The sequence below is a fragment of the Somniosus microcephalus genome, chromosome 5, assembly GCF_052327205.1.
Source record: "Somniosus microcephalus isolate GS21.2 chromosome 5, FLI_Smic_1.0, whole genome shotgun sequence".
NCBI lineage: Eukaryota > Metazoa > Chordata > Chondrichthyes > Squaliformes > Somniosidae > Somniosus > Somniosus microcephalus.
Window position 1 is genome coordinate 218,502,259 of NC_140991.1, and position 12,609 is coordinate 218,514,867.

Below are 12,609 nucleotides of genomic sequence, written 5' to 3' on the forward strand. Positions count from 1 at the left end.
GCTGGTCCAGTTCAGTTTCTGATCAATGGTAACCCCCAGGATGTTGATAGTGGGGGATTCAGCGATGGTAATGCCATTGAATGTCAAGGGGAGATGGTTAGAGTCTCGCTTGTTGAAATATCTACATTACAGAAGGTGCATGATATATATCAGCCAAAAGGTGTCACATTGTGAGTGTATCAGGAATCCCACTAAATTAATCAAAGTTGCAAATGTTTTTTTTTATTGATTAAGAGTTCACCTGTAAACTTCACAGATTTATATGTTGTGTAGAAAATATGTGTATTAAAATGTTTTGTATCCAATATAGTAACTAAATTCTAAACTTTTTTTTAGGAGCAAGGTGGGGAAGTGACTGGAGAACATTTGGAGAGACTGTATGTTTTCTCACTGATGTGGAGTATAGGGGCCTTACTGGAATTAGAGGACCGAAGGAAAATGGAGCACTGGCTGCGAACACATGAGACTATTCAACTAGATCTGCCGTGCATCCCAGCAGGGAGTGAGGACACAATGTTTGACTACCTTGTACATTTTGATGGTCAGTACCAAGATAATCTAGTCAATGAACATTTCTAATCATTTTGGCTATTAGGTGGAGCATCTTGAAGTACTAGTGCTCTAGCATGAGAGAAAGAGGAAGAGTTGACAGCTGGATCTCTGGCGGCATTCATAAGAAAATGAAAGGGTCCTAGGTCAGGCAGACTTAACTATTTGACTGTATGCTGCAGCAAACACTGAATGGATTTAAAAAATATATATATTTTGATATACCTTCCATCCATTAAGCATCTTTTTGAGTAGTACACAGCTGTGGTGGTGCCACATTTGATATTCTGAGGATTGAACTTCTTCAGGCTTGCCATCAATAACATTCCATTATCAGACAACAAGCAATGGACTTGTGTGGACCAAAATGTAGCTGAAAATTACTTTAAAAAAATGCAGTGTGCAGATGAGTTTAAGTACTGGGAAGGAGCAGGTAGGAGGTCCGAGCAATTTTAACTCTTGGGCCTCATTACCATGTTTCAGCACAGACTCCCGTCCAAATCTATTGTGAATGATGAGATAGCCAGTGGGTGGGAGAGGAATTTTTTTGTAACAGGAGGCCACCGCCAGGGACCTAAGGGAACGATCCCCGGCATAAGATAAGTTGTGAGGGTGGTGTGGTTTCCAGAGGCGAATGCAGTCAGGGTAGGAGAAGGGAAGCCTTGGTCAGGGGAGACCCAGGGTTCCCTTGTGGGGCCCAGAGGAGAACTCTTGCTCTTCCTGGGCCCTTCAAGGAAACCTTAAATTTTGTTTAAAAAAATAGACTTACCTGGGCCTCTTCTGGAGCTAATGCTGCCTCCCACCAGGTTTTACTGGTGGGTCTGGCAATGGGCATAACTGCCCCAATTGGCAGTTAAATCAAGTTGGGGTTGGAAAGGTGACATTGGGTCCCAACATTTAAATGTTGTTGAGGCTCCCACCTACCTGTAGTGGGTGCCTTCCCCATGACCAAAATCGATGGGTTAAAAATGGCGGAGGGTGTGAATGTGTCGGGAACGCGACAGGAAATGCCAGACTGCTATTTTAACCACCTGCCCATTCCATTACCCTGGGGTGGGGGGCAGGGTTAAAATTGTGCCTTTAGTGTCTGTTCAAACTGGGATGTACCCTCACAAAGGATTACAATTTTGCATCTGTTGCTCATGCTATAGTTAATGGGCTACCTATTGAATATTATGTAATCTAGCCTCCATCACTATTTTTTGGAAGTTGCACATCTCATGTCTTCTAACCGATGCTTGCCACAGAGAGTATCCAATAACATGGCTTAAAGTGAGGAGATAAGGTCCAGATTTTATAACCATGATTATGGCTATTACTGAGAGTCTAGTGTATAATATTAAGCAGTTGCCTTCCTGAAGAATGGCATGAATGGACTTGCATTAAATATCAATAAGTTGAGATCAGCCTGTTTCCATACACAATTCAATTGAAATACTTTTATCTCTTTCACTTCTTTGGTTCTCAAATGTTATTATTCTAGTCATGAAACATCATAACAATTTGGGGAAAACGGCTGGTAATTTTTCTTCATAACTATTCTCAAGATTGTTGTTAACTTGTTCTTAGAACAGAAGATACATCAGTGGGAGGTTTAATTACTCATCCTGATGTTGTTTGTGAGTAAACCCATCAGGCTTGAAATGTAAAATGACTATTATTTTGCTAGCTTCTTATGTTAGTGGTTTTATAAGCTTGGACTAATATCTTTGCATTCTTTCTCTATAGCATATAATAAATGCTAACACTTTTGTCCTGGAATTTGAGGGCTATTATTTGAATGAGGTTATTCTGTTTACCACAGCAGAGAATGCTTTGGATTAGGTAATTAATTTCTGATGGTAATTGAATACCTTTTCAATGATCGAGTTTCTCTTTATGTTATGATCCAAAATATAGCTAGCTGATCAGTAGAAAGTATGGCGCTGGAGCAAAGGTTACCTGATAATTGGTTGACTGGACAAGATATGAATAATTTGATTAAAATTTTCTAAACTGTTTAATTCCAAAGAATGCTGTGAAACATTTGTTTCTCATGGAATAATACATTAACTGTATATATGTTTTAACCAGGAAAATGGTTGCATTGGAATACAAATATAGAAGAATACGTTTATCCCACTGACAGCAGTCTGGAATATGGCTCCATCCTTGTGCCTAATGTAGACAACGTGAGGACAAATTTCCTCATCCACACAATAGCCAAACAGGGAAAGGTAAGATAATTTCACTTAATATTGATTTACTGTGTACTGTTCTACATTATATTTTCTGGCCAGTAAATAGGGGGATAACAAATAGGATCAGTCACCATGTTTAGAAATGTTTGTTCTCCTCATTTTCTCATTCTTGCAGTTTATGTCAAGCTGGTTACATATATTTGTTATGATTTTTAAAGATTAATTCTTGGAAAATGCAAGGCCAGCTTTTATTGCTCATTCTTAGTTGCCCTTGAGAAGGTGGCGGTGAGCCTTCTTCTTGAATCACTGTAGTCCATGTGGTGAAGGTACTTCCAGAGTTCTGTTGGGTAGAGAGTGCCAAGATTTTGACTCAGCAACGGTGAAGGAATGGCTATATATGTCGAAGTTGGGATGGTGTGTGACTTGGATGGGAACTTGGAGGTGGTGGTGTTCCCATGCACCTGCTGCCCTTGTTCTTCTAGGTGGTAGAGGTCGCGGGTTTGGGAGGCGGTGTCGAAGAAGCCTTGGCGAGTTGCTGCAGTGCATCCTGTAGTTAGTACACCCTGCAGCCACGAACTGCGTCAGTGGTGGAGAGAGTGCATATTTAAGGTAGTGGATGGGCTGCCGAGCAAGCGGACTGCTTTGTCCTGGATGGTGTTGAGCTTCTTGAATGTTGCCGCTACACCCATCCAGGCAAGTGGAGAGTATTCCATCACATTCCTGACTTGTGCCTTGTGGGTGGTGGAGAGGCTTTGGGGAGTCAGGTGGTGAGCCTCTCGCCACAGAATACCCAATTTCTGATCTGCTCTAGTAGTCACAGCATTTATGTGACTAGTCCAGTTGAATTTCCGGTCAATGGCGACTCCAGGATGTTAATGGTGGGAGATTTGGTGATGGTAATGCTATTGAATGTCAAGGAGAGGCGGTTGGACTCTGTCTTGTTGCAGGTGGTCATTATCTGGCACTTGTGTGGCGAACTTATCAGCCCAAGCCTGGATGTTATCCAGGTCTTGCTCCATGCAGGCATGGACTGCTTCAGTTTATGAGGAATTGCGAATTAAGCTAAACACTGCAAATCAAATTGTCAAAATAATGTTAACAAACAAGTTTTACTAGTACATTAAAAATATTGCTTAAGATTGTGCTGTTTTTTCTATTACATCTCCTTACTATTTTATCATAGGCTGTGTTGCTTATTGGTGAACAAGGTACAGCTAAAACGGTGATTATCAAAGGATACATGTCAAAATATGACCCTGAGTCTCACATGGCTAAGAGTCTCAACTTTTCATCAGCAACTACTCCACTAATGTTTCAGGTCAGATAGCATCTCATATTCAGTCTACTTGTGCTACAAATAAACACAACAATTAGTTGTGTTAATAACTAAAACATAAATATCAATGAAACAAATGATAGGGTATATTTTTGAATTTGTTGTAATTGTATGCGAAGATATGATGTGGTGTAATTGTAGATTGCGCTTTTTTTTGGTTACTTTTCAATAAATTATTCTAAGTTATTGCTTTTTTCATTAAGTCCCCTTCCCATATAACATTCGCATTACCCAACGGAGCCAGATAATCAGCCCACAGATCTCTGAAAGGATACCAGAAGGTGTGACAGTGGTGCAAATCAACTCTATGTTTTTCCGAGGAAGAGGGGCAACAAAGGAAGGACAGCAGGCAGGGGAGGTTGCAGCACCTCGTTGGCTCCCAGTTAAGCAATGACTCAATTTCAAAATCTCTCCATGGCCTCACCTCTCCCTATCTCTGTAATTTCCTTCAGCCCACAACCCCCCAAGATATTTGCGCTCCTTTAATTCTGCCCTCTTGAACATCCCTGATTATAATCGCTCAACCATTGGTGGCTGTGCCTTCTGTTGCCGAGGCCCTAAGCTCTGGAATTTCCTCCCTAAACTTCTCCGCCTCGCTGTATTGATTTCTTGGTGGGTTCAATGATGAGACATTTATGAAAGAGAATGAGTTTTAATCTAAAGTCTGTTCAACTCTTTATACAGCATTCAGGAGACACCATTATGCTAGTGATGCATCTAGAACGAAACTGAAACTAAAACTGACTGCCTTGCTTCTCTCGGTCACATGACCTCTGCTGGTCAGGCATAAGTAATCAATACCTGCAAACATGCTATTAAGGCATCATAATCGAACAGGCAAATACCATCTCTATTTGCTGATATCATTACACTCGCTACCTCTCTTTCCTCTTTTAAGATGCTCCTTAAAATCTACCTCTTTGACCAAGCTTTTGGTCACCTGCTCTAATTTCTCCTTATGTGGCTCGGTGTCAAATTTGTGTCTTTTACTGCTCCTGTGAAGCGCCTTGGGACGTTTTACTATGTTAAAGGTGCTATATAAATACAAGTTGTTGTTGTTAACCTAGAACCCAGATGTACAAGCTGAGGTGCACTTAACTGATTTGTCAGACAACACTGTCTTCGTAGACAGAAATGTGCTGCATTCTGGAGTCTGACCTCCAGACAAACTCCACCAGCCTGCTCAGCCAGGGGCTTGTGAAGGTCACCACAACACTTGACTTTTATGGCTCAGGCTCATTTGAGGGTGCCCCATGGAACATCAGCAACATCAGTCAATCTGCATGCACTCAGCAAACAATTTCATCATCTATTCCATGGACATTTGCAACAGCATGAGAGAGTGCTGCACCTTTTCCAAATGGTTGAATTCCCCAAATTCCACGGCATCATTGATGGTACCCAGTTGGCACTAATTTTGTGGGACTATGTCCCGTGCCTGAACGGCGGTGGAAGTATGTCAAATGCAATACTGGGTCAGGCAATATTAACTATAAATTGCACATACATTTATTTTTTTTAATAACATAAGTGTAACTAGCATGTATATCTTTTGGGTGAAATCATAGCAGTCTGTTTCCAGATGTTCTCCTGGTAAAGTATAGCTAAAAAAAATGATGCTGCAACTTGAAAAATCATCTCATCAGAATGAGTGAAGTTTGTTCTTAACTTCTATCTGAGGAGGAATTTAAGATTTAATGTTGACAAAACCAATGGAAAACATACAATGTTCTGCCTAAAAAGAAAAATCATGGCAAAGTATCAATTATGATTACATAAAGCATATTTAAATAGTATGGATAATTCCCTATTGACTTTGTGTTACAGCGCACAATTGAGAGTTATGTTGATAAACGTATGGGTACAACATATGGTCCACCTGCTGGAAAGAAGATGACTGTCTTTGTTGATGATATTAATATGCCTGTGATTAATGACTGGGGAGATCAGGTAAACAAGTAGAATTTCATGTTGTTAATCTTAAACCTAAAAAAGACGTTGCATTGATTTGTTACCCTACAGAGGCTATGGCCCTGATAGTAATGCGGAGGGAGCAGCTGTTAAATTCAAATGGCTCTCAAAAATCTGAGGAATGGAGCCTCATTTAAATATTATAATTGTGGACCTGCCTCTCCAGAGCGTGTTGCTCAGATGCCCCCAAACCCGCTGCGGTTAAACCGGAAGTAGGTGGGTTGAGGTCGGGTTTTACATAATTACCAATTTACCCCCTGACCCTCTCCCACCTATCATTGGAGGCAGAGGAGGGTTAAATTACCCCCTATATTTCAAAATAAATAGTTCACATCACTGACTGTTTTTTAAATGATAAATTCCTTGTTATGTTTTCATGCAGGTACAATAAATAAGTACTATGAAACAAGTCACTTTTTGATTCAACTTGCAGCAAAATAACCTTTAGCTATTTAGAAATACATAATGGAAATACTTTCAAAATAAAAATAGAACTTATTGAATGGCATTAGACCATGTAACTCATCAGTGCCATTGCCATGAGTGTTATATCACCGGATATGGTTTATTTTTCTCATATCATTGATTCCCTGTCACATATTTTAATTATTCCTCTCACTGTTTTCTGCTCCAGCTGCATATTTACATATGACGTCTTAATAGAACATTCAGGTTCGGAGACATTTGAGGATAATTTTAACTTTGAGGGATTATGTAAATAAGGCGATGTTGGATCGGCCGCACATTATATACTTCACCTGACTTTCCTTTCAAGGGGCAACCAATCGATATCGCCCCGTTTACACTATCGTCATATATTAAAATGACCCTCTTTGAGTCGTAACACATGTGGGAGAGGATACTAATGGTTGGTCGGATTGCTTCAATGGTGGTGAATGCTAACTATAGAGCACTGACTCTTGACAAATATTCAGATTGTTTGCATCTCTGATTATGAAGTAAGCATCTGTAGGGGCTGCATATGCTGTTTCACCATCTGTTATTGTATGTTGTATATATAGATAGCAAACTTTTTTTTTCTGTTTCCCTTACCTTGTTTCCACAAAAATATCTACATTTGATACAATGTACAATGTAGAATTATTGTTCAGAAAATATGTAAAAAATCAGTATGTCTGTAGACCACAACAAAACATTGAGGGGGAAAAATTCAGTCACGCCCACTTTGGGGCGCTAACTTTGCCGGGGCGCTACTTTTAGCACCCTAAAAAAGTTAGCGCCCCTGCACTGTCAATTGAGTGGTGGTGCCCCAAGCAGGAGGCGGATTGCTACTGGGAGCGCTCCCTCTCCTGCCTGGGGCGTAACCATTCAATATCGCGGTGCTATGTGCAACAGTGTCACGTGCATTGGCACGTAGTGCCATGGTATTACAGGCCTCCCTCCCCTGATTAAAGGGGAGGGGCCTAGCGCAGCGTGCACCGGGCCCTGCTGGACCACCGGGGAGCGTGGTGCCGGGAAAACAGCCCAGCACTCAAGAGGAGTGCCGGTCTGACTGATCGCGGCCGGCACCCCGCATGAAGAGGCCTCCCTGGCACCTGCCCATTAATTTGCGCCGCCGCAACCGCAAAAACACCACCTTGACCCTGTCAGACATATCGTCCGGCAGTAGATCGGGGGTGCGACTCAAGTTTGCGGCCGGGGCGTGAGCAGGGTGTTACGCATGGCGATGACGTCATCGCCAGATGCGCAGCGCCACAGGGCGCTACCGGCTACCGCCGCCGCTAACCTACCGCTGAATTTCGCGGGAGGTGTTAGTAGCGCTGCGCCCATGCACTAGGGGCTTTGCGCCCCATCAGTGGCCCCCCCGGGGGCGCTAACGGGCGGCGCAAAGTAACCCAATTTTTCCCCGACTCTTTTTAAATAGAAAAATTTACACATTTTATTTTTCTTGCCCTAACTCTTTTCTCTTCAATTTCTCTTCTCCTACAGTCATTTCTAGTTGCATTATTTGAACTGCACTTCTACCTTGTTTCTTCTAATATATCTAGCAGTGTCTATTCTGTATATCTTGGCAACCTGTTTTCTTCTGCCTTCCGGACCTCATTAACCATTTTGGAGGCAGAAAACACATTGCAAAACAATGGATTCTCGCTGGTGGAAAACCAGCTTCTGAGACCTTTTGTTTTCAGCCTGTCAAAGCCTGAATAATTTGAAGTGTCCATCCATCTCTGTGCCTGAAACCTGAAAGATTGTAGACTTGATCCCTGGTCTGTGCTGATTTAGCTGCGAGGAAAAACATTGGATAGGAAAAAATGTTGATGCAACTTCCCAGTGTCAAAAGTTCTCTCAGCCATGGCTGAGGTAGGCTGTGCACCATGCTGTCGGGGCTAATATTGTTTGGAAACAATCACTGCCGAGTACCACTCTGGTCATATCCTAAGATTATTTTGGTCAATATGTTTTCTTTTCTTTAAGATAGGAACACAGGGGGTTAAATTGGGCTGCATAACGCCCATTTTTCAGGCATTATGCGGCCTCCTGAGGCCCCAAAATGACACGCTGAAAGCATGCACACATTTCCGACCGGAAGTATGCCGCATACCATATTGGGAAAGGACAAACATGAAGCATCCTCTACCCACGCCTGAAACAGGTGTTATTCAATTTACATATGCAAATAATGGGCCTAATGTCTGCTACGGGTCCCCGCTGCAACATTAGTTTGCCTGAGACGACTCGGTGAAAACCGACTCTAAACACGGCGTAAGTAAAAAAAAATGGTAAGCACTTACTAAGTAAACAGCCGAGCACTGCCATTGCGGCCCGACCTCCGAACTCTCTTCTCCCCACCAGGCCCCGACCTCTCTTCTCCCCACCCGTCCCGACCTCCAATCAATCTCCCCACCCAGCCCCGACCTCCAATCACTCTCCCACCCGGCCCCGACCTCCAATCAATCTCCCCACCCGGCCCCGACCTCCAATCAATCTCCCCACCCGGCCCCGACCTCCAATCAATCTCCCCACCCAGCCCCGACCTCCAATCAATCTCCCCACCCGGCCCCGACCTCCAATCAATCTCCCCACCCAGCCCTGACCTCCAATCAATCTCCCCACCCGGCCCCGACCTCCAATCAATCTCCCCACCCAGCCCTGACCTCCAATCAATCTCCCCACCCAGCCCCGACCTCCAATCAATCTCCCCACCCGGCCCCGACCTCCAATCAATCTTCCCACCCAGCCCCGTCCTCCAATCACTCTCCCCACCCAGCCCGACTTCAGATCACTCTCCCCACCCGCCCCGACTTCAGATCACTCTCCCCACCTGACCCGACTTCAGATCACTCTCCCCACCCAGCCCCGACTTCAGATCACTCTCCCCACCTGACCCGACTTCAGATCACTCTCCCCACCCAGCCCCGACTTCAGATCACTCTCCCCACCCAGCCCGACTTCAGATCACTCTCCCCACCCAGCCCGACTTCAGATCACTCTCCCCACCCAGCCCGACTTCAGATCACTCTCCCCACCCGGCCCTACTTCAGATCACTCTCCCCACCTGACCCGACTTCAGATCACTCTCCCCACCCAGCCCGACTTCAGATCACTCTCCCCACCCAGCCCCGACTTCAGATCACTCTCCCCACCCAGCCCGACTTCAGATCACTCTCCCCACCCAGCCCGACTTCAGATCACTCTCCCCACCCAGCCCCGACTTCAGATCACTCTCCCCACCCAGCCCCGACTTCAGATCACTCTCCCCACCCAGCCCCGACTTCAGATCACTCTCCCCACCCAGCCCGACTTCAGATCACTCTCCCCACCCAGCCCCAACCTCCAATCAATCTCCCCACCCAGCCCCGACTTCAGATCACTCTCCCCACCCAGCCCGACTTCAGATCACTCTCCCCACCCAGCCCGACTTCAGATCACTCTCCCCACCCAGCCCCAACCTCCAATCAATCTCCCCACCCAGCCCCGACTTCAGATCACTCTCCCCACCCAGCCCGACTTCAGATCACTCTCCCCACCCAGCCCGACTTCAGATCACTCTCCCCACCCAGCCCGACTTCAGATCACTCTCCCCACCCAGCCCGACTTCAGATCACTCTCCCCACCCGGCCCGACTTCAGATCACTCTCCCCACCTGACCCGACTTCAGATCACTCTCCCCACCCGGCCCGACTTCAGATCACTCTCCCCACCCAGCCCGACTTCAGATCACTCTCCCCACCCAGCCCGACTTCAGATCACTCTCCCCACCTGACCCGACTTCAGATCACTCTCCCCACCCGGCCCGACTTCAGATCACTCTCCCCACCTGACCCGACTTCAGATCACTCTCCCCACCCGGCCCGACTTCAGATCACTCTCCCCACCCGGCCCGACTTCAGATCACTCTCCCCACCCAGCCTGACTTCAGATCACTCTCCCCACCCAGCCCCAACCTCCAATCAATCTCCCCGCCCAGCCCCGACTTCAGATCACTCTCCCCACCCGTCCTGACCTCCAATCACTCTCCCCACCCAGCCCCAACCTCCAATCACTCTCCCCACCCAGCCCCGTCCTCCAATCACTCTCCCCACCCAGCCCCGTCCTCCAATCACTCTCCCACCCGGCCTGACTTCAGATCACTCTCCCCACTTGACCCGACTTCAGATCACTCTCCCCACCCAGCCCCGACTTCAGATCACTCTCCCCACCCGTCCTGACCTCCAATCACTCTCCCCACCCGGCCCGACCTCCAATCACTCTCCCCACCCAGCCCCGACCTCAAATCAATCTCCCCACCCAGCCCCGACTTCAGGTCACTCTCCCCACCCGTCCCGACCTCCAATCACTCTCTCCACCCGGCCCCGACCTCCAATCAATCTCCCCACCCGGCCCGACCTCCAATCACTCTCCCCACCCAGCCCCGACCTCAAATCACTCTCCCCACCCAGCCCCGACCTCAAATCAATCTCCCCACCCAGCCCCGACTTCAGATCACTCTCCCCACCTGTCCCGACCTCCAATCACTCTCTCCACCCAGCCCCGACCTCCAATCACTCTCCCCACCCAGCCCCGACTTCAGATCACTCTCCCCACCCGTCCCGACCTCCAATCACTCTCTCCACCCGGCCCCGACCTCCAATCAATCTCCCCACCCAGCCCCGTCCTCCAATCATTCTCCCACCCGGCCCGACTTCAGATCACTCTCCCCACCCAGCCCCGACCTCCAATCACTCTCCCACCCGGCCCGACTTCAGATCACTCTCCCCACCCAGCCCCGACCTCCAATCAATCTCCCCACCCGGCCCGACTTCAGATCACTCTCCCCACCCAGCCCCGACTTCAGGTCAATCTCCCCACCCGGCCCGACATCAGATCACTCTCCCCACCCAGCCCTGACCTCCAATCAATCTCCCCACCCAGCCCCGACCTCCAATCAATCTCCTCACCCGGCCTGACATTGAAACTTATAAAATTCTAACAGGACTAGACAGACTAGATGCAGGAAGGCTGTTCCCGATGGCGGGGAAGTCCAGAACCAGGGGTCACAGTCTAAGGATAAGGGGTAAGCCATTTAGGACTGAGATGAGGAGGAATTTCTTCACCCAGAGAGTGGTGAACCTGTGGAATTCTCTACCACGGAAGGCAGTAGAGGCCAATTCATTAAATATATTCAAGAAGAAGTTGGATATGTTTCTTAAGGCTAAGGCGATCAAGGGATATGGGGAGAAAGCAGGGACAGGGTACTGAATTTGGATGATCAGCCATGATCGCATTGAATGGCGGAGTAGGATCGAGGGGCCGAATGGCCTACTCTTGCTCCTATCTTCTATGTTTCTATGACTTCAGATCACTCACCCACCCGACCCGACTTCAGATCACTCTCCATCCCGACCCAGCTTCAGATCACTCTCCCCACCCGGCCTGACTTCAGATCACTCTCCCCACCCGGCTCCATCCTCCGATCAGTCCCTGTTTTTCTCAAAATATTAGAATATATTCAGACTCTTATAGATTTCTTCTATAACAGCAGATGTGCTGGGATAAATACCCACTGTAGGTATGCTGTACGATAGTTGCTTCTATGTCTCCGATCAAATTCTTCTTACCCTTCTTGAGACATTTCTCCTCAATGGAGTTGCCAATCAGTCTGCAGTGCCCATAATCTTGGTATCTTCTTCCCAGAGTGCTTCTCTCGCAACACTGCCTCATGAGTTGAGGTCTGAGGCTCCTCGGACCTCATCACTTGTGCGCAATGGGCGCTCCCGAATTTAACTTCCAGATACTATTATCTGTCAACTCTACCAAAAACTGACAATATTCACTCATTTGGCTGAGGAAAATCATGGGCAGTTATGACACAAACTTGTCCACTTGGGACTTGGGCATTTAGTTTATTCAACATAGGAGGGAATAGTGGGGAAGAGTAAAGTGGGTTAGCAGATGGGTTAGCAGATTATTCTGTCATCTGTGGGACCTTGGTTTGGTGGTTTCCTCCCTCTGTTGCATGTTGAATTTGATCAGTCTCAATCTAGTTCCAAGCAGGCATCAATCCAGGGGTAGAAACTGCCCTTAAATTTCAATGAGTTGCTGTCAAATTAACAACTCTCACTCAAAAGGCCA

The 12,609-nt window shown here is 46.7% G+C and overlaps 1 protein-coding gene across 1 annotated transcript in view; it reads left to right on the plus strand.

Annotated features, from left to right (window-relative positions):
* dnah5 (dynein, axonemal, heavy chain 5) overlaps positions 1-12,609 on the plus strand; it is a 754,701-nt gene that overhangs the window by 515,779 nt on the left and 226,313 nt on the right. Inside the window, exons 45-48 of the mRNA XM_085988698.1 lie at positions 337-541; positions 2,623-2,765; positions 3,913-4,047; positions 5,893-6,015. Of these exons, the coding sequence (XP_085844824.1) occupies positions 337-541; positions 2,623-2,765; positions 3,913-4,047; positions 5,893-6,015 (606 nt within the window). The remainder of the gene's footprint in view (positions 1-336; positions 542-2,622; positions 2,766-3,912; positions 4,048-5,892; positions 6,016-12,609) is intronic.